This window comes from Sphaerodactylus townsendi, linkage group LG06 (genome assembly GCF_021028975.2).
Source record: "Sphaerodactylus townsendi isolate TG3544 linkage group LG06, MPM_Stown_v2.3, whole genome shotgun sequence".
NCBI lineage: Eukaryota > Metazoa > Chordata > Lepidosauria > Squamata > Sphaerodactylidae > Sphaerodactylus > Sphaerodactylus townsendi.
In genome coordinates this window covers 94,263,788-94,286,320 of record NC_059430.1, presented here as the reverse complement: position 1 = coordinate 94,286,320, position 22,533 = coordinate 94,263,788, and the positions used below count along the sequence as shown (strand labels likewise).

Genomic DNA, 22,533 nt, shown 5'->3' with positions numbered 1-22,533 from the left:
AGTCCTTACCCTCTGGAAGATTAGAGGAGCAGGAGAAGTGAAAGAAATACCATTTCCTTGCTTAATAGAAACGTTTTCTTATCCAGCTGTATAGCAAAGCTGGTGTTGCAATTATGTGCAAAGGTGGTATGAGCAAAGGTAGTATGAGGTCATTAACTGGTGGAAAGGAGATATGAGGAACATAAAATGACCTCATGTGCTGTGGAACTGTTGATATCCTGTATCGTCAGCCCTGCCTAGGAGTGAGATGGGAGATTTGTTCACAGGATTGCCAGGGATTGAATCTAGGATTCTGTTCCTACAAAAAATGTGTGATTAGCTGTAGTGCTATAACCTCTTCACTGGCTCTAGAAGGTAACTCTGTCCTGGTTTGCCACAAAAGCTTGCTAGGTGACCATGGGACAGTCATGGACTGCCAGTGTAACCTACCTCACAGGTTGCTTTGAGGATATAATGGAGGAGGGGAGAATTATGTGAGCTGCTTTGGGGAGAAAGGAGGGGTAGAACTGGAGTAGATAACTCCATCACCCGTTTCATGCCATGATGTTAAAGGCAGGGGCAAGTCCAAAGCCTGGGGTGATTTGGCATTGCCTGTACTTCTACTGCTTTTGGGAGTTCTGCCTTATCAAAGTTGATGGAATAACCTGAGAAACAGGTTCAAACTAAAACAAGAGTTAAGTATGATAGGCAGAGAAAGAAGAAAGGAAAGGACCTTTGATCGTTGGTCCCTTTCCTGAGAACATCTTGAAAGGAGGCGAATTAGTTGGCGTTCTTTAATTTTAATCTTTTAGGCCTGCTTTAATTGCCCAGCCTGGATGGATAAAACTGATTTAGCAGCTGTTTGGCAACACAGCAGCATTCTGACATTTACTGCCCTAATGTGAGTGCCAAATTATGGGCAATAGAGAGTGGCAAAGCTGCTGTTCTGGAATCTTCCACTTGGCAGGTTTCAGGTTTGTGTGTTAGTTCCTCCCTCCCCACCCCCATCCCCCGTGGAAAGAAAATAATCTCCCTGTTTGTTATTGCAGGATAGGGATGCTTCCGTGAGGGTGTGGTGCAACCAAAAGAGTAAAATCTCATCTGTCCCTCACAAAAGAGCAGTTTAGGAAAAACTTTACCAGTTGATTCTGCAGCAAGTATATGCACTTGGCATGCCTCTCCGACTCATGGCTTAAGCAGTTACCAGTCACTCTAACCCAAGGATTTTCAGTGCCTGTGAGCATCAACTTAGGGCCATATAGTACGCTTTAGATGTAACTGCAGATAAACCATTTCTTTGATAAAGAATTCAGCTCTGACCTGCCTTCTTTATGATATGCTCCAAGGATGTCCCTCCTGTGTCTTAACAGCTTGCCTTTCTCACACCAGGAGCAGGAATAACTTAATTGCTTCAAAGGCTCGTTGACTTTAAGCAACTCCTGTTTTCTCACCTTAAGTAACAGTAGCTTCCCTTGAAATCAGTGGAAACTATATGGACTTGTTGCTTATGAACAGCAAGAATAGATTATTATAATTTCATTTTAAAAATCCAAATATTATTATTATTAGAACAATGTATGGCAAAAGAAAAACATTTAACAACCATTTTAAAATAATAATAAAAATACAAATCCCATAGAGGCCCTCTAAGAGTGTGAGAGATGATAACAAGACCAATGTAGAAGAATTGTTGGTTTTTATATCACACTTTCAATACCTTTTAGGGAATCTCAGAGTGACTTACAGTATCCCCTTCTCTCCCCCCACCCCATAATGGACACCTTGTGAGGTAGATGGGGCTGAGAGAATTTTAAAATAAACATGACTGACCCAAGGCCACCCAGCAGGCTTCATGCAGAGAACAGAGACACAAATCCAGTTCACCAGATTAGAGTTTGCCACTTCGAACCGCTAAGCCATGATGGCTCTGTTGTGGGGCAATTTTTTTTAAAAAGTTGATGTGTGAACCTCCCCTGGCAATAGCAGGTCTAGTTGGTATAAAATGGTACAGCCTTATGTACCTGTCCCCCTGATCTGAACTGGGCCAGGAAAAGGAAGATTTCTACATAGAACTCATAATGCACATCTGATCTTATGGATATGAGGAAAACTGATTGTGCAGTTAGGCCAGATGGTAAGACTGTCGGAATAGAGATGCCTTGGATGATACAGCGATGTATACGGAGAAGTCCTTGAGTTTGAGTACCACAGGAAGCTAGTGGATATTGATGAAACAATCTTATCCAAGTCAGTGCTTACTCATTGTTGAAGAAGTAGGAATAATTTTGAAACAGGACTTTGTACACATTAAGCTACCTTCTGAGTTGGAACGTTGGTTTATCAGGTTGCCCCGTCTATTCTGGCTGGCTGTGGGATCTCTATTGGAAGTCTTTCACAACCAAAGATGCCAGAGATTGAACCTGGGACCTTTTGCGTTCAAAGCAGATGTTCGCTTTCTGGGCCATGGCTCCTCCCTTTTAAAAGTAATGTCAGCTTCAGAAAAAGCCAAATCCACAAGGCTTCGTGAAAACAAAACACCTGACAAATTCTGAGCTGATATCTTCTGAAGACTCTTTGAGTCTCTCCCCCCCCCCTTTTTTTTGACCTCATCCAGTAAAGAAAAACAAAACTTGAATGAATCAAAATGTGATCAGGGTTTTTTAGAGTTGTGATTTTCAAGAAACTCAAGCACTACTATCATATAGCCCCAAGCTCTGTGGCCAGTGATTGAAATCTGTATCAGCCTGAATAATTCTGCTGCTAAAAATGCTGGCAGTCTTGGAACAATGGTTCAAAAGCTGGGGGGTGGGATAAAAAGTATCTTCAGATGTGTCGACTACACACAAATGGAGTAAGAACAGCATGTATGAGAACTCTACGTGAAATTTTCTTTATACACAGGGGAGAAAACATTTGGTTCTCCCATGTCTCTAGGCAACAGGTTGAAAGTGATCCATCCTCCATATGATTTTCAGTACAGAAATGGGAAAGCAAATGAGTGGTTTTCAGAAACTCATTTTTTAATATTAAGGCCACTTTATAATAGGAGGGAGAATTCAACATTGTTTTCCATTGGCTGGCTGAAACAGATACCTATTCCAGGGTATTGTCAAAACATTCATGGTTGGAATCAACTGGGTTTTGTGGGTTCTTCGGGTTGTGTGACCATGGTCTGGTAGTTTTTGTTCCTAATGTTTCGCCTGCATTTGTGGCCTTCAGAGGCATCTCATGGTTCCCCTTTTGAAGATTAGGTATCTTAGGTGCAGAAATACATCTTGGATTTGTGTCTGCAGAATTTCTACCTTGCCTTTAGAGGCATTCATTCATTCAAAAAGAAAATGCTTCATAGGGGGAGGTCTTGGCTTTTGTATGAGTTGTAGAGCCTGGAGCCCTTCAGAGGCCATCAGTGGGAGAGCAAACTCTGGTCTGTGGTTTTAAGTGACCTACAGTTCACATGACTGATTTAAACACCCTCTGCCTTCATCCCCTATGGTTAGTCAGAGTTGCATCCAGGTACCCCAAATGGAATCTTTGACAAAGCTTGGCACTGTGTTCCTTTCAGGCTCAAATGACTGCCACACGTATATCTGTACTGCCAGGCTTTTAAAAAAAGGAGCTTGTTATTTTATTTGGAAGTCTGAATTAATAAAATAAAAATCCAGCTCCCTTCTTTACTAAAATGTGAATTCTCTAGTAGAAAACATTATGCATAGATTTAAGGGGGAAAATGACATGAAAAAAACTTGAGTCATATGAGTGACGTGTACTTAAGGAGCCTACTCAGAAGGTTGTGTTCTTGTTGGAAAGTACATTAGGCTGTGAGAGTTAATAAATTCTAGAGACTGATTCATCCCAGCCAGATATTTAAAGCTGAGTGGCTTATTTAGGGGGGAAAAAACCCAAAATCCCTTCCTTGTTGATGGCGGTGGCCTTGACATCTGAGTGATATCAGATCATACTGTTCATGTTTACTTTGTCCGTGTAGCCAGCTTAGTTAAAATTTACTTTGGAAGGCAGATTTTGTCCCCCTCTTCAGTGGGGGTGGGGGGAGAAAAACACTAAAATATTATGTGTATAGTTTGTGTGTGTGGTTGTGTTAATTAAAGAAGGTTCTGCCAGATGCTAGTAATGCTAGGTTTGGTAAGTGGGCAGCTGGGGAGGGAATCACAAAACATAAAAGGAATGAAAACATCTAGAAGAACCATATCCTCCCAATATACTGGGAAATCTGCATGGACAAATGGGGATAATTAATGAGTGCCTTCTAAAGGTTGCTTAATGAAGAACTGCGATCTCCTAGTGTGGTATAGTGCCCATCAGCTATATATCTACTCCATAAGGAATTTTTGTCTTGCATTAAGGAGTGCTAGGCTTGAATTTAAAGGGTTACTGAGTGATATTGGTCCTGAGCAGAAATTTTGTTTTTGAGGCTAATGGAAGTTTCCAAATTTTGTATTTCCCATTGACATGGGAAAACAATGGTTTTGTGAATTCGGATGTATTTACAGCGGAAACTGGAAGGAAGAGGGGGGCTGACCCTTCTTCCACACACTGTGTTTCCTCTGGAATGCCTCTTTCCCTGGCAACTTCCCCCCACCAAATTGCCCAAGACTTTTACAAACCCCGACTGGAGGAAAAACCATCAGAGGGATTGAATTGAAGAGAAGGTGCCTGGGCTAAAGAGTGAAATGCCTAACATTTTGTACATGGGTGGCAAATGCAAGGCTGGGAACATTGTCTTCATTGACAGGCAAAGTCTGCATTGAGACATCACTTGACACTGACCTCAATTTAGATGTATGCACATACCTAGTTGATTGCTATGCGGTGCTCCGTTTGTGCAGAATCCAGGTTAGAAATGAACTCCTGTTAATTCTGGTATACAAATGAAGGCATTCAGCTTCACCAGTCACCCCCTCTCCAAATGTTCTTTACAATCCTGGTTTATATTGAATAGGGGTGCTGATTCCTCTTAATCCAGATCCCTCTGTTCATATGTCACTGGTTCCTGTCGTGGAGTTAGTTTCTAAATGGGATTCTCTGTAGAAGAAAAGGGAAGTGGAAGATGAGCCACATGCAAACAAGGTGAATTCATGCATGTGTAGGCTACAAGGGCCACCTGAATACAGCCAAAATGGGTTGGATCCCACGGCCTATCAGAGCTCTCCCTCATCTTTTCTAACCCTGTGAAACCATTTTAAGGGTTGCAATAAACAGCTTCACAGAAAGTGGACTATGTGAAATGGTGTCTGGAAGGAGAGGTGGCACTGCACTGGTTTTCGGGGAAGAGGTTCTAGGCCAGGGGTCTGCAACCTGCAACTCTCCAGATGTTCATGAACTACAAATCCCATCAGCCCCTGCCAGCATGGTCAATGGCCAAGCTGGCAGGGGCTGATGGGAATTGTAGTCCATGAACAGCTAGAGAGCCGCAGGTTGCAGACCCCTGTTCTAGGCATAAGGGTAGGAAAAGTGGTGTTAGAAGAGCTCTGGGCAGCTGAGATTGCCGGTTTGTGCTGAATGCAGAAGAAGGTGGGAAACCAGTACAGGACAATTTCTTGCATTGTTTGAGTGCAGAAGTCATACGTGGGGAGGAAAGGCATTCAAATGATCTTCCAGATGTGTGGATTCTGACTCCATGGCTGTGATTTTCTGTTGTGGTGGTTGTAACTATTCCTAGAGGTCTTAATTGGACCAATGAGTAGGTTTGGGAGGGCTACATTATTCCGCCACCTGCTGTGAAGGTATTCTGTTCCATAAGTATTCTCTGGACCTAAATTGCTCGAGGATCACAACCTCAGAGTTCTTGGACAACCAGATTGCATTTTAAAAAAGAAAAAAAGTGCAGGCCGGCCTTGTTTTGGTGGAGAAGCTTGGAAATGAACCAGAGTTCAAGTCTTAAGGATATTTGTCATTTTCACTTCTCCTGCCAGCTGGAGCCCAGCGTGTGAAGGGAAGGCAAGATCCTCTGTTTGTGTGTATGTGTCAGTGACCCCCGCGTCCTTTCAGGAAGGCCAATTTGATTATTATTTGGAAGTCTTTTCCCATCCATACTGTTCTGAGTCAGGGAACTGCTTGTGCCAGTAGGAATCTTTAAGAAGTCATGAAGTCTTTTTTTTCCCAGGACTTGAAGATTAATGTTTATTCTAATTAATGTCTCAGTCTTCCTGTGGAAAGCTGTCATTGGCTTATCTGTGGGGCTTCCATTTGTCTCTTGCCCAACCCATGATCATATGTGGAAGGCAGATGGCCGGTTTTCCGGCTGTTTCAGCAGCCTGGGCAGGGGTTTTTTTTTTTTGCTGTAGGGTTGCTTACGCCCTCCTTCACTTCCTCGAAGGGCACATAGCTTCCAAACTGAAGACTCTGCTTCCCTTTCTTTCCATTCCTTAGGCAGGCCGTCCATTTCATGTTTATAATTGTTTAATTTTTTTAAAACAAAAAATTAAACTTGATCAAGTTTAATTTTGAAGATCAAGTTTAATTTTTTTTAAACAAAAAAGTTGCTTACAGTTGAAAACTGCTCTGAGAAATATGGCCTTGTGTTTGGTTGGCCCTGATGCCAATCATTGCTGTGCGCCGAAAAACTTCAACTTCAGATTGAAAGAACAGATTTTCTCTGAGCTTGATTTCTAGGGAGCTGGTGGTAAAAATGTGGTGTCACAAAATGTGGGTTCAGCACTAAAACTATGTGTTTCCAGACTGCTCAGTTGTAAAGTACCTACTTTCATGCAGAAGGTCCCAGGTCTAATACCTGGTCCAGCTCAGAGCCTCTTTGGTGACAACTTCTGAGAAAAACCTTACTTGCCCTACCTGAGATTGTGGGGCACCTCTACCAGTTACAGGGGGCTTGGGTGGGTCTCCAAACTTGTTGAGTTTGTGGCACTTCTGGATTTTGGAGAGATAGTGGGCACCACCACAGAATGGCTGCCCATGTGGGTTGGGTGGGCTAAAGGATAAAATGTTTGGAGCTTCCAAGGTAAACAGCCTCTTATGATGGAGGCACTGCTCTGAATAGGCGCTCCCTGCAGACCTGAGCATGATGCCTCCTGGGTTTTTCTGAACCATCTCCTGTTGCACTAAAGTGGAGGAAAACCCGGATTGGCTTGATGTTTGCGGGAAGAAGGAAGTGGGTGCCTGGAAACACATCAGGGGACACCATATTGGGGGTTACTGTAGTAGACAATATTGAGCAAGATGGGCCAGCAGACTGACTTAGTAGAAGTCTGTAAGTGAATGTGTTCACTCAAAGAATATGGCTTAAGAGAGGCTTCACTTCCTGTGGACTTAGCACAAGTTTCTTTTGGCTGAACAAGTTGTTGAAACTATAATTAATAATAATGGAGTGATTTAATTTCTGTGGCAATTTATCATGGAATTTCCAAGGCAAGAGATGAGCAGAAGGAGCTTACCATTGCCTTCCTCTGCATAGCAGCTGTGGTCTTTCTTGCTGGTCGCCCATGGCTGATTCAGCTTAGTTTCGAAGCTCTGATGAGCTTAGGATACTTTGTACTATTTGGGTTGAAACAAAACAACATCCCATTTCCCAGAGAGGAAAGTAGAGTGAGGATACATAACTGTGGACCACTGTCTGAATTTTAAATCACTTTCAACTTCAACCACAGGTCACCAGCCTTCACTTCAAAAAACCAGAAGGACCTTTCCAGAAAGAGAACATTCTGTACTGCTACATGTTTACAACATGCTTCATTTTATATGTCATCCTTCAGCCTTGCATTTAATTTATGGAACTTATAAATTCCTTCCACTATTCTGGCACACTGCAATGCTATAATTTGTTATCTTGGAAGCCACTGTTTAGTGAGTGGTGGAAAGCAGATATCCATTGGGATAACAAATCCATTTGTTGGTTGAAAAGGGGTTTTAGAGACATGATAGGATAACTATTTACCCAGTATCAAGATTAAGTGAGCAGAACTCCTCAGTGCTCTGAGGAGTGGTGGTTGACATAACTTCTTAAACTCAAGTCGTAATGCTGGTATCAGATTCCTTAAAAAGCTGAAAGTTAAATAATAGAATCATATTGTTGGAAGAGACCACACAGGCCATTGAGTCCAACCCCCTGCCATGCAGGAATAAACAGTGAAAGCACTCCTGACAGATGACCATCCAGCCTCTGTTTAAAATCCTCTAAAGAAGGGAGACGTCACCACCCACCGGGGCAGCCTATTCCACTGTCGAATAATCATTATCATCAGGAAATTCTTCCTAATGTATAGGTGAAATCTCTTTTCCTGCACCTCGAATCCATTACTCCTTGATCTAGTCTCTGGAGCAGCAGAAAATAAGCTTGCTCCATCTTCAACATGACATCCCTTCAAATATTTAAACATGGCTATTATGTCACCCCTTAACCTTCTCTTCTCCAGACTACACATACCTGGCTCCCTAAGCCGCTCCTCATAGGGCATGGAATCCAGACCTTTTACCATTGTGGTCGGCCTCCTCTGGACCCATTCCAATTTGTCAATATCCTTCCTGAATTGCAGCGCCCAGAACTGGACACAGTATTCCAAGTGAGGTCTGACCTATGCAGAATAGAGTGATTCTGTTATGTCCCTCGATCTAGACACTATTCCCCTATTGATTCAGCCCAGAATTGCATTGGCTTTCTTGGTTGCCGCATCACACTGCTGATTCAAGTTTCACTTTGTGGTCTGCTCAGACTCCCAGATTCCCTTTACATGTCAAGCCATATGTCACCCATCCTGTATCTGAGCATTTCATTTTTTTTCTGCCTAAGTGTAGTATCTGACATTTATCTCTGTTGAAATTCATTTTGTTAGTTTTGGCCCAGCTGTCAAAATCTATCCAGGTCATTTTGAATTCTGAACCTGTCCTCTGGGGTTTAGCTACCTCTTTCAAATTTGGCTGGCATGCCCTCTATTCCATCATCCAAGTCATTGATAAAAATATTGAATAGCACTGGGTCCAGGACAGTGTGGCAGCCCACTGGTCACTTCTCCCCAGGATGAAGATGAGCCATGGGTTTAGTCAGTCAACCAATTACAAATCCATCTAACAGTAGCATTTTACTAGCTTGCTTGCAAGAATGTAGGGGGGGGACTTTGTCAAAGGCCTTACTGAAGTCAAGGTATTCTACATCCACAGCACCCCCTTCATCTACCAAGCTTGTCACTCTATCAAAAAAAGAGATAAGATTAGTCTGGCAAGACTTGTTTTTGATAAACCCATGTTGACTTTTCGTGATTATGGCATTCCCTTCTAGGTGTTTACAGACTGTCTGTTTCATGATCTGCTACAGAATCTTTCCTGGAGCAGATCAAATGATAAAAATATGGCAACTTTCTACATGAGTGAGAGTCTCCCCTGCCCCCCCCCCTATTTTCTGAGAACTTTCGGATGGGGAAAAAAACACAAAATGTTCCCCATTAAAGATGGCATGATAAAATAGAAGACATTGTTTACAATAACAAAATATCATTGCCACTTAAGACAATGGGCAATCCTGCTGCAGTAATGATTGCTTCATCAAAAGTTGGCCATTGCCGCCCTGTACAAAAATTTTCTACAAACATCCTGTTAGACTGGAACCATTTATGTGTTGCAGGGGGAAACTACATTTCTACTCATTTCCTTCCTTCCACTTGCATTACAAAAATATTGCTTCTTATTTCTGTCGAACTTGGGACAGAATATAAATTTTTTTTACAGTACGTAAGATTCTTGTCATAAGCACCTCTGATATTTGTCTTCTGTATGGCTACATTCAGACATCACAGCAAGCTGAAATGGGATTGGCCTAAAAAAAGCTTGTTGCTATCCTGGTGTTTTTACCTTTCTGTTGTGTGCAGACCTTGATTCCAAACTTTCTTGATCTGATGTCCAAATATGGGGACCCCAGTAGGTTGGAGTCTGTTTACCCCATCAATTCCCACTCCTGGTGAGCAAACTCCAATTTGCTGACGTTCTTACATGGCAACAAATTGAAGGTTGATCAAAACAAGAAGTTTGGAATGAAGCTTCATGCATAGAGGCAGGACAGTCTTAACAACATTATAGGCCCTCAGGCAGAGCAGTGCACTGGGGCCCCAACCTACACATCCATTCATGTTATGTAGTGCGTGAGATATGTACATATACATGCACGTGAGGTTGCAGAGGTGACCGTGATACTAAATCAGAGGCAAATGCCACTGTCCGCTTGTTATCCTAAAAAGTGATGTTCTGACTAGCTCAAGATTGGTTTTCAGCACTACTTTATTTCTAGAATGGGTGTGTGTGTGTGTGTGTGTGTGTGTGAGAGAGAGAGAGAGAGAGAGAGAGAGAGAGAGGGACTGCTTTGACAATCATGTCCTCAGTTCTGGACCCTTTCAGCCTCAGTCTTGGAATTAGCTTGTTCTTGTTCCATTGTGAAGCAAAGACATGTTTCTTCTTTTGTAAAATACATTTGAGTCTCATGCTTTTCATGTCACTTACAAAGGCTGACAATATGAAAGGGAGTTCTTAAGAGAAATGGAATGTGCGTCTCAGCTAATGGTTTTGCATTTCACATTAAAGAGTTGTATAAAACAAGGCTTTTAAAATGCCTTTTATGCTGTGCTGACTTCTGCACTGCAGGTGGAGAAGCAGGCAACAGATCCTCAGCAGGCTCCATTAGCCAGCAAGAGGCAGAGCAGGGTTGTCAACACAGCCTGGACTAAAGTCCTCTCTGGCCAGATGGCTCATGCAAGCAAATCAAGCTATGCGCTGAAATCTTTTTTTAAAACACTCGGAATTTCACTTTCCAAGTGTCCATACAATAATGACGGGCAGAAGTATGTGTGACATTTACGTCCACTTTTCCCTGTGCAAAGTACATCAGGACAGAAATGTGTCGGTGGGGAAGGAGATAAGCACTCCTCCCCTTTCTCGCTGCTGTTCCCCTTACCAATTGCCCTGTCCCGGGACTTCTTCTCAATTAAGGTGTGGCAGATTCAATTTGGCTGGGCAGTGCATAGTTCCGGCTTCATTACTGTTCATGCTATATATAAGGATCTAAGTAAAATTGTAACATCATCTGCCATTTCCTCCTGCCCCCGCCCCACACACTCCACCCCCTGCCCCTAACTCATCGTAGCCTGATCTGGACTAGATAACTGGGTGCGGGGGAGACAAAGAGTACATGGCGGGGGGGGGGGAAGAGGAAATGATGGATGAGGTTACAATTTTTCCTATGGTATCCAGGGGTCTGCAACCTTCTGCTCTCTAGTTGTTCATGAACTACAATTCCCATCAGCCCCTGCCAGCATGGCGAATTGGCCATGCTGACTGGGGCTGATGGGATTTGTAGTCCATGAACATCTGGAGTGCCATAGGTTTGCCACCCCTGGTATAGACGCTCTCACTTCCATCTCACTTGGCCAGTCCACCCCACTTCCATCCTGTTTAGGGTACAGATGCTCTTTTTCTATCCCACTTGCCCAGTCTTTTGGACTACCTACCCAGGGTCTCACTTCTAAATTCTGCTTTATTCCAGCAGCACACTGGGCAGAGGCGTACCAGCGCCCGGTGCACTGGTGCTTCTTCCGCCCCTGCCACACCCTCAGAACACCCTCAGAACACCCCCACAACACCCTCACAGAGGCGCATGCCCGGTGCGACACACACACACACACACACACACACACACACACACACACACACACACACACAAACCCCTTGGAGCTACGCCTCTGACACTGGGTGTGCCTAGTTAAGATTAGAGAGGAAATCAAATATTCTGGTCTCATCCTTCAGCTTACAATACTCTTCCATGCCCCCTCCTCCAGAAGAGTCCTTGCTTATAGCAAACTAGTGCATCATGTGCTTCAGAGAAATGGTTTGGGAACTAAAATCAGATTGGAATCAGATTGGACTCCAGTCCTGAAAACTGGAATCTTCAGGTTTCATACTGGAACAGAGATTTGTATCTAGGTCCTTTCTCCACCCTGTCGCCATGTACTGATACTTCTCTCTCTTTTTAAATAAAGGCTTTGATTGCAGTAGTTTTGATGTCTGACTAACTACTAGTTATCTTTCTCTTTCTTTGACAGATGATGAAGTTTGCTTGGGATAACTACAAGCAGTATGCAATGGGGAAAAATGAACTTCGACCCCTCACTAAGAATGGACACATTGGTAACATGTTTGGTGAGCTGAGTTTCAATTTGCCTTCTGTTTCTTTTTTAAGGTGCAAGAGGCAAGGCCTTTTGACTGGAGACGGCAGGATAGTTTCTATCCTTTCTAAATTTTTAGGGGAAAAGAACATTAATGCACTAATGTCAGGGTTAAAACATTTTTTTAACTTATTATGGTGTACGAAATATAAAACCCACTGAAATTAGTTTTGTTTTTTAGAGATACTCTTTGAATTTCAACATCGACTGTCTAGCCTCCTTTGCACATTTTAATATAGAATACCTCCTTTGACAGATGTAACCTAAAATAGGCCAATTAATTATCACTCTAATTAGGTGAAATTCGGCTTATGCAATGCACAGTGACTGCGAAGTAGCTGTTTGACTGGCTTAACAGAATTTTTTATCTGTACTGGGAAGCCATCACTTGGATGACTCCTTTATTGCTTTTCAACAGTTGTAGCATAGAACTTGGTTCTGGGGTCAAGGAGGATATATGGGGAAACATGGGAATGAAATGTACACTGGTTTCAGTTGTATACTTTTAAAATTTTGTTTACAGCATTTATGCCCTTCTGTACATTCAGAGCCATTGACAAAGCATTTATAATAAAATATATCAATTAAAAACTAGAATTAAAAATACATATATAAAGCACAAGATGGCAAATATCTGGCAGGAAAGAGGGATCATTGGAGAAATTCCAGACAAAAAAAACAGTGTTTGCTCAGTAATGGAAGACTGATAGAAGGGGACAGACAAATATCCCAGGAAGTAAGTTTCATAATTTTGGTGCTGTGAACAGAAGGCACCTCTCAGGTTGCCATATATGAATGCCTCTGAAGGGCTGAGGGATTCTGGGATTGGCTACCAATCTTGATCCTCCTTGATCTGAGATTGCAAATGCCTTAGCAGACCAGGTGCTCGGGAGCAGCAGCAGAAGGCCATTGCTTTTACATCCTGCAGGTGAGCTCCCAAAGGCACCTGGTGGGCCAATGCGAGTAGCAGAGTGCTGGACTAGATGGACTCTGGTCTGATCCAGCAGGCTCTTTCTTATGTTCTTATTACCACAGGGGTCCCCCACCTTGGTGAAGATATGGGAGCTTTTGGAATTTGATAACGGGTAGTGGGCACAACAACATAAAAGTTGTCATGTGAGCTGGGTCCCAATATAAAATGTTAGGAAGTTTCTCAAAGTGTTAAGAGGTGCCATGTAAAGCACCCCTCTATGATGGAGGCAACTCTTTTGGAATGGGTGCCCCTTGCGGACACAGAGGTGATGCTTCTGGGACTCTTCTGAAGTACCTCCTGTTCCAGTAAGGTGAAGGAGAAACTGATTGACTCTTTGTAGAAATACATCAGTGGGCACCATGGTGCCCCTAACCTAGGGTTGCTAGGCATGCTGATTATCATAGCAGGGGACAGTCTAGCAAACCTCCAAAACTGTGATGAAACCATAGAAGTGTGGGTGGAATTCCTAAAGTGTTGCCATCATTTCTGGGTTCAGACACAACTTCTCCACATGCACACGTTCTTTCTATCACCACAGTGATCAGCAGGCATGTGAGTGGATTAGTGGGCAGGCATCTGGCAACACTGCCTTGAGGTGGGGGAGTTTCCTCGAGGATGGATACCAGTAGTAGCAGTAGTCCCAATCAGGCACATCACAAAGTAGAGCTCATCGATACCCTGCTGTGATAGTGGTGGTGACAAAGAAAAAATAGTTCTCTACCATTACCTCTGCTTAGTGCTCTTCCAGGGGAGCTTTTCTGAATTCTGAGAAGGTTGTTCCCCCTCTCTCCACCCCTCCGTTGCTAGCTGCTGACAGGGGAACACTTGGGAGATTCATTCACTGATCTTCTAGCATCTCCTCTAGTTCGGCCTTCAGTTTCAGTAGCAATTTGGGGAAGGGGTGGGCATATCCATGAGAAACACCTGCCCGGTACTCATTGGAGCATAAGCAATGGGTTGCCTGGGTTTTTATTTATTTATTTACACATTGGTCTCAGGGCGGCTTCCAATAAATTAATAACAATTAAAATATGTAATTGTGTTAAAACCTCAATCAATAGAACTCAGTGGCACTTTAAACACTGCAAGGGGAACAAGTTAGAAGGAAAAGGACAGGTGAATTAAAATTCTAATAGAAAAAGAAGAAAACAACATATAGCAGTGGGAAAGGAAAGAGAAGCGGGGATGGGAGGCCTGCAAGATAGAAACTGTCGCTGTCCTTAACCATAGACCTGGCAGAACCTTCGTCTTGCAGGTCCTCCAAAAATGCATCAGGTTCCACAGGGCCTGGGCCTCATTTGAATCCAGTTCCACCTGGCCAGGGCCAGAGCCCAGAAATTGAGGACAGCAAGATGCTTTTTGAGCCGGGGACCATTAGCAAGTTATCTCCTCATGAGCAAAGCCATTTTTCTGCTTCAGATGCTGCAGCCATGCAGTTTGTCCTGGCTGATTCCCTGCCAGTACTCCCTTCACATAAGAGGGATGAGGTGAAGGCTTCTTTTCCAAAAAGTAATCTGAATTGCCCTCACTGTACCCAAAACCACAGCATTCACCTGGATCTGACACTCTCTGTAGCCAGGCCTTTCCTCTTGTATAGCTCTGTTTTTTGCTGGAAATGTCGCTCTCATAAAATACTGGATACGTTAATCAATATTAAATGCTTTGCTTTGTGCGTCCAGTGATTTGTATACTTTTTGCTTTAATGATTACAGTGTTTTGAGTATTTTGGATACTCGTGGTGCATAGGCAGCGAGTGTGTCATCTTTGTCTCTCTTTTCTTCATTCTTCCCCCCTCTGCTTCTCTAAAGCTAAGCTGCTTCTCTTGTGACCTCAGCACCTCAAAGTCACAAACTTCTGGCTTGACTTTTTTTAAAAAAATTGGGTTCAGCAAGCCTCATGAGCTAGCCATGGACAGCTGTCTCCAGACAGGACAGGCAGTGCAATCCAGGGGGAGGTATAGTTGCACCAAAGCCAGGGGCACAGCCACACTGCCTCCTAAGGGGCTTTCTGCACTGTGGCCAGCAATCCAATACTGATACTCCCCCTTCCCCTATGAAAGTAATCTATGCAGCACAATAAGCTGCACCACTGCTTTTGCAGTGTAAGTTTGTGCCAGCAAATTCGGGGCTGAAAAAGCTCAGGAAGCCAACTAAAGCCAGCTTTGCCCCTGAGGACACCTCCTTCAGTACTGGCACAGGTTCCTGCTCTGGAGGAGTGCTGCCGCTGTGTCTGCATTGGCGCCCAGGTGTCATGCTGCTGTGCAGCTCCCCAGCATGACATAAGTGCCCTGACGCTGGCATAAATGCTCTTTATTCTGGCATAAGTGGTATTTAGCCAATGCTAGGATCATGTTGCTCCCTGAGTGCCCCCCCCCCCCCAGTGCACTGTAAATCACATAAATGAATGAGCTAATTTGGGTCAGAAAGCAGCTCAGCCCAGTCTGATTGGGACATTATTGCTGAGGCCGAATTTAGGTGTGGTTTTGGACAGTATTGCTTGTCGTGTTTGCTTCAATCACTTTAGCAGGGTGATTCTCGACAATGCTGACAAGTTGTCAGGAGTTGTGAAGACCTTCATAAGCAGTCTATGTCTTACTCACCTAGCTAGGTTCATCTTTTTTTGTGCTGGTTCAGTTAGGTTGTTGTGTAATGTGTATTCAAGTTGCAGTAGGGTTTTCAAAACAAGAGACTAGCAGAGGTAGTTTGCCTTCCTCTGCATAACAACCCTGGTATTCTTTGGTGGTCTCCCATCCAAGTACTGGGTTGAGTTGCTAGTTCAACTCATTCACAGACCTTTGAGTGTAGGGGGGTTGCTATCCTCAGAAGTCATAGTCTCTGGGTGTCACAATAATTTGAACGAGAGTCCTATCTCGATCATTGTTGTTCTGGAAAGTTGTGTGGTGGCAGAGCAACTTCCATTTCCTGGATGATGTGATTTTTCTTGACCTGTTTCAGGTCTTGGTTTAATTGATCTGTATCTGGAGAAGGGGAGGACACACCTCCCTGTTGATTTGCTTTCAGTAGTTTTGAATAGTAGATCGTTCCCTCTTGCTTCAACGTTTGGAGCATCTGGGGGTTGTTATTGTTCCAACTCTGAAATAACTTTGTTTACTGTAATTAAGACAACCACAACATTGGCTGTTGGGGCAAATGTCTCTTTTGTTCCTCTTGTTTAATAAGAAGTCAACAGGAAATATGGTCCAGAGCTGTAGGGCTAGGCATTGCTGATATGGTGATGATGATACCCAACTCTGCATTTCATTAACTAAGCAGACAGGAGCAGTGGTCTTGGTTCTGAACCAGTACCTATAGGCCAGTGGTGGCGAACCTTTGGCACTCCAGATGTTATGGACTACAATTCCCATCAGCCCCTGCCAGCATGGCCAATTGGCCATGCTGGCAGGGGCTGATGGGAATTGTAGTCCATAACATCTGGAGTGCCAAAGGTTCGCCACCACGGCTATAGGCTATGCTCAGATGGCTGAAGGTTAAAAGCTGAGGGTAAATTGAGTCAAAACTTGCAATCTGGATGGTTGGATATTCTGGGAATGAGGAGACCTACAAGTTATTAGTGGTGTGCATGGTTCATTTTTGGAGGACTTGTGTAGCTTGAAAATGTTACTGTGTCTTGTTAATGTTATATTTATATATAAAGGATCAGATCAATAATATCTACCACGAAAGTGAAAGTGAATATTATTTAATGAATTAGTGATCTGTTCAATATTGTATGTTATGTATGTGATGTCTGTTTATGTGTTCTATTGCAAATTTATAAATAAACTATTTTTTTAAAAAGAAAATGTTACTGTGAGGATGAGGTCACCATTTTTAAAAGGTTATATTTCTATGTGATTTGTATAACTTTTTAAGCAATCTGACCTTTGCAAATATATATTTTATAACAGCTATGATTGATTACTGTAGTGCATTCTAAGTGGGTCTGCCCTTCAAGACAGTCCAGATGCTGCAACTAATATGGAATTCTGCAACCAGTATTTTGACAGGGTAGGCTGACTTCCAAACAGGTAACTGCCATTGGAACTGAGATTGTTCCTCACTGGTCTGTCTTTGTATGAAGGAACTGGTTAGATGTTCTGAGTAATAAAATATATTTTACTTACTTTGCACCATTGGCCTTGGCCTTTTTTTTTTTTTATCTCCTGGTGACTGGTGCAGCTCTTTTATTTCTGCTTGGTATTAGATTCCCTGCTGATCAACTCCCCAGTCAATCAAAACACCAGCCTGAGGTTGGGATGGGTAGAATGAAAGATGGGGTGCATGACAGTTACTTCTCCTGTATCTAAAACAAATGGTTACACTGATCCTAAAGTAAAAATCATGTTATAACTTTCTATTAGGACCAACCAAAATGACACATAGCAAAAGCTTTCACGTTTTCCATAACTTTTATCAGGCAGGATGTTTAATAAATAAGGGGAGGTGAAAAGAAAAGACTTAACACACACCTTATGTGTGTGTTAAGTACTGTCAAGTTGCAGTGGACTTATACCAATCCTGGTAGGGTTTTCAAGGCAAATGATTAAGCAGAGGTGGTTTACCACTGCCTTCCTCTGCAGAATCTTCTTTGAAATCGTCCCTTCCATGTACTGATGCAACTCAGCTTTTGAGCTGACAAGATCAGACTGTACTATGCCATTCTACATCCCATCAGGACTGTAGGCATCTCTCCCCCCGCACCCTCTTCTTTATAAAAACAACTCAGTTTCCTGTAAGCATTTGCTTGAAACATCCGCAGTAGTTCAAACTTCTGATTTAAGTGCTTAGATTGTCAGTCCTTGGACTCTGCACTGTTAGGTGCTAAAATGAATTATGCAATCTGGAAGGCTTGAAAAAGCGAGAGGACCAGTTCTTGACAGTGGGGCATGCTATTGGGGAGGGACAGGGGAAGCATAAGAGTGTCCTGGCAGAAAAAGGACCTACTTTCCCTGTGGGACACTTCCCTCACACATGACAGTGTGCATGATGAGCCACAGTCTGGCTAATATGTGTGCCACTTTCCTCCTGAATTGTCCAACTTCTTTTTATGCACTAATGAGTTTCACCCAGACTCCTGGGGGGAAATGGGGATAGAAAAGAGACAAGACATTAGAGAGGTTTTTAATGTGTTTACCATGCTAAAGCTATTGGTGGCACTTAGGAGGGGCTTGTACTGCATTTAGGAGAGCTCTTAAGAAAGCCTTTTGGAGCAGAAGAACTTGCAGTCATTTGGGAGAGCAGATGCACAAGAGTGCATCCTTTGCTTTTTAGTGCTTTTACCACCAACCCACCACACCAGATGTGCATTTTAGGTAAAGTTGGCCAATCCCCTGGTTGAGTCACTTTTAGCCCTACAACACTAACTGAATTACAGTACAAACCTGGATGACGAGGGACTGCTCAAGAGGCAGCGTGATCCTGGTGCCAGCAAAAATGTGCGCTGGTGTCAGGAGCATTTACGCCAGTGCAGAGGCACTTGTTCTCATGGGAAGGAGCTGCGTGGCAGCATGATTCCCAGGCACTGCTGCCATCATGGCACCAGCACTCCTTGGGCACCAGAGGCCATGCCAGTGTCAAAAGGGGTGTTCCTGGGGGTGGGGCCAGGAAAGGTGAGCCCTTTCAGCCAGGAATTTGCCAATGCAGATTTACACTGGCAAAATCAGTCCATTGAGCTTCATAGGCCATTTTCATGGGGGAGTGGGCAGTGTCCCTTTCGACTAGTTGTCCGCAGTGAAGGTAGCACAGCAGCGCCATCCCCATCCATGGTGCAACTACTCCCCTGTTCAGGATTCCACTGCCTGGGAGATATTGTTCCCCATTTTCATTACACACACCCTACTCAATGCTATGGCTTTAAAAAATTCTGAGCCACAAATGACTGGAGTTGATAGTCATGGTACTTTCCTGTAGTCAGTCTTAACAACTTTAGGAAGGACTTGATTGCAACTGCCTCTGTGTAGGAGGGCGGACTCCTTGTGTTTTGTGTGACTGTGAAATCGTCAGGTTCCTTAAAGGTGCTATTTTTCCCCCAGCAGTTCATACGATGCTCACTTTTGATTCAGCTTTCTTTATTCAGGGTCACACCTTCTAATGGCTAGTTTATCGAGCGTTTTGCCACCTTGGTGACTTTTCCAAGAAAGCTGGTGGGTGGAATCAATGATGCATTACAGGAACCTTTGCAGGTTGATTTTCCAGGCTCTTGGCCTGCTGAGTCAGGGTCTGATTATTTCCTTAACTGCACATCCACTATTTGCTGGGTTGAAACTGAACTGGGTGTGAACACGGGGGCCCTGGAGGGTGGCCAGACCCCTGATTGAGGGAGAAATGTAAGAATGGTTGCTGAGTGGAGCTGGAGTATAGGGACTTGTAAGTTCCTGGCCTGTACGCCATCATCAAGCTCTTTGGAAAAAGGGGCAAATTGCAGAGAGACCAGCTATGAGGCCTTTTGCAAGCAGCAAGCCAAAGCATGTCGTGTGGTTGGTCGGGCTTGTCCCAGTTGTAAGCTATATCAAATGAGTTCTTCTGTTGTGTGGGTATTTTGCTTCATCCCTACTAGAGTTCTTTTTTGTTGTGCCTATCTTTGCCTTGCAAACATTTCCATGGTCCAAGAAGAAGAGGGCAGGCAGAGTTTGATATATGCCCCTAGAGCCAGCTCTGACAGTCTCCCTCAAATTCATACTTGCATGATGTCACAGAAGATCCAGCCAATTGCAGCTTTCTCTCCTTGACCCGCCCCCCCATCCTCTCCCTCTACTGAGATAAACTCAGTTTGATGCTTTTTCCACTGTCTCACTGTTTCCACCATCTCACTGTTAGTGATACTGTGTGGTAGCCCAAGCAAATTACTTTTAGAAAAGAGCACTGTGATTCTTTTTTTTTTCTTCCCTCAGAGGTGCTAGAGAGAAGCACATTTATTATCCGACTAGGCATTTCAAGCGAACCTGTCACCACATGACTGCCATTATACAACAGACTTATTATTCTGCCTGCTCCCTGTATCTGTCATATCTACTTATTATTCTGACAAAACGTTTTAAATCCCTTTATCCTGGCAGCATTTTATATAGTTATGTGGAAAAGAAGCTGAATTCTGTTCTAAGGGTGCATCAACAAAATTGATCAGGTAAGGTCTGATATGTCACAATCTGTACTCCAGTGTAGTTTTTAGATTCTAGCGATTTTCTCTCTTCCCTGGAATTTCTTTGAGTGTGCTGTGCTGGCAGCCGACAAGAGCAGTCTCGTGACTTGTTTCCCACTGAAGGAAAATGACCTTAGTAGTGCTGTTAGAGCAAAAACTTCGTGTGTTCCTCATATCTCTGTGTTTCCTTGCTTGCTTAGCTCAGAGTCTGCTTTGCCCCGAAGGACAGAAATAGGTAGCAGTTTAACCAAATGTAACCTCCACAAAAGCAGAATTTGAAATGCCATTAAAAGTTGCCTTCTCTTTCCTTCTGGCTTTATCCTGTCAAGGTATTATAAGCCTTTACAATGTATCTGAAGAGCAGGCTTGAGTCCCCAGGGAGTTCCATGAAAGGTGAGGTGAGGATCAGTGAAAACATCTCTCTGCACATCTTTGCAGTCTGGGTTCAAAGATGGTTCTCGGAAATGCATGCAGAACCCATGTAAACAGGATGGTTTTCTCATAAACAGTTACCTAGGTCCCACACAGTTGTAGTGCGTCAGAGACTGTTCCTCAGTATGCGTTGCTCTGTCCTCTATGTTTGGAACCTACTCATACATTTCTTGTAGCTATTGTAGCAAATTTGTCTTCATGCACAGTTGTGCAGAAACTAACATTCCTTCTTCTGAACACAGTATGTTACCCACATGGTAGCTTTATATTCTTTGGCTACCAAGAAAATTCATGCAGAAGTTGTGTCTGAAATTCAAAGATTTTAACCAACATTCTTTGTTCTTTTGGAGCATGGGATGTTTTAACAATTGTGCTCATGTTTGTCTGGATAGGATGAAGGTTGCTTGATAGATTGCCAATCTTGCTGTCTGTTTTCATTTGTCATCTTCTGTCATTCATGTTTTACCTAGCCTGGTTTTATAATGTTCTTTGGCCTTGTGCAGTCAAAACTACTACTACAAATGTTTGATAACTTGAGATTCCCTGGTGAGTTTTTTTGCTCCTGAAAAAAAGTTTTCGTCACTTATTACAACAGTACTTTTGAAAGCCTGGTGAACTATTCGAAAGCAAGAAAAAGGCTGTCAGGGTCAGGATACATTTTGCAGAGTCAGAGGTGCATGTGAATTTGCTTAATTTGCATAACGTTATTTATTTCACAAAGTACAACTTTCCTTTATGCCTCATTTTAGATTCGATGGGGATGAGGTGGGAGTATGGAACCTAAGGAGTCTGACTATAGCCTCTATTTTTTCAGACACTTTATAGATTATATACTGCTAGACATTGTTAAAAATGCTTTATGAATCATTTAGTTTTCCCACTCCTCATGCATCCAACTTTACAAATTGCATTTGTTTATAATAGATGTATCAGAAGTGTGGTTTAAAAGCCATGCTGGGCATGTCAAAGAAGCTTGCATACATTCGGAATCATGTTCAAATCAATTTGGTTCCCATGGATGTGTATTGTGATTGTAGTCGGGATCCTTAGCCCAGCAGCTTGGCTTACTAAAGCTTAACATACAAAAACAATCAACTCTGATTTCCATGGGAAATTGAAGCTCACACGGGTCAGTTTATTGCGGTGGCTAGCGGGGGGGGGAGCACCCATCATCATCATCATCGTCATCATCATCGTCATCAAGGTTGTTGTTGCTGCAACTTGTCATCTCTTCTTAAATTTGTGAGTCTCTGCATGCTTCACTTGTGCCGAGTCTGACAACTGGCATATCTGCAGGACTTTGATGACAAGGATATTGACATGTGGAGTCTAAAGATATGAGGGGTTTTTTTTAGATTTGCAGTCAACTTTCCTTAATTCCCCCCTCCCTTCTGAGCCATGTACAGTAGAGTGTGTGCTTCACCGACCTAAAGGTGATATGATCAAATGTTCTTGAAAAGCTACTGAGTGTCGCTGTTGAATCTGTCCTTGTCAAGAAGGTGGAAGAGCTTCCATAAATGTTCCGTTCTTGTGTTTCCATGATGGGATGACATTAGAGCTATCGCCTTATTTAAAGAAAATGAAGTCATTTAATTGTATAACATTCTCTTGATTAAATCTGCATAAATTTGCATTTGAGCAAGAATCGATGGTTATGAAAGTTTTACTCTTATGTGTGCCCATTTCCCAGTGGGCACTGTTTCGGAAGAAACACTCTTTCCTTTTGTGAAGGAATGCTGCTTCTGAGACAGCATTTATCACATTTATCAGCTTTTATATCTAAATTAACAATAATTTGCAGTTTTGCTTTTTATAAAGAAGTGCTCAACTAACCAAGAG

At 43.1% G+C, this 22,533-nt stretch overlaps 1 protein-coding gene across 1 annotated transcript in view; it reads left to right on the top strand.

The window, feature by feature from the left end:
* Nucleotides 1–22,533, top strand: part of MAN1C1 (mannosidase alpha class 1C member 1) — a 151,026-nt gene that overhangs the window by 51,738 nt on the left and 76,755 nt on the right. Inside the window, exon 2 of the mRNA XM_048500196.1 lies at nucleotides 12,030–12,126. Within this exon, the coding sequence (XP_048356153.1) occupies nucleotides 12,030–12,126 (97 nt within the window). The remainder of the gene's footprint in view (nucleotides 1–12,029; nucleotides 12,127–22,533) is intronic.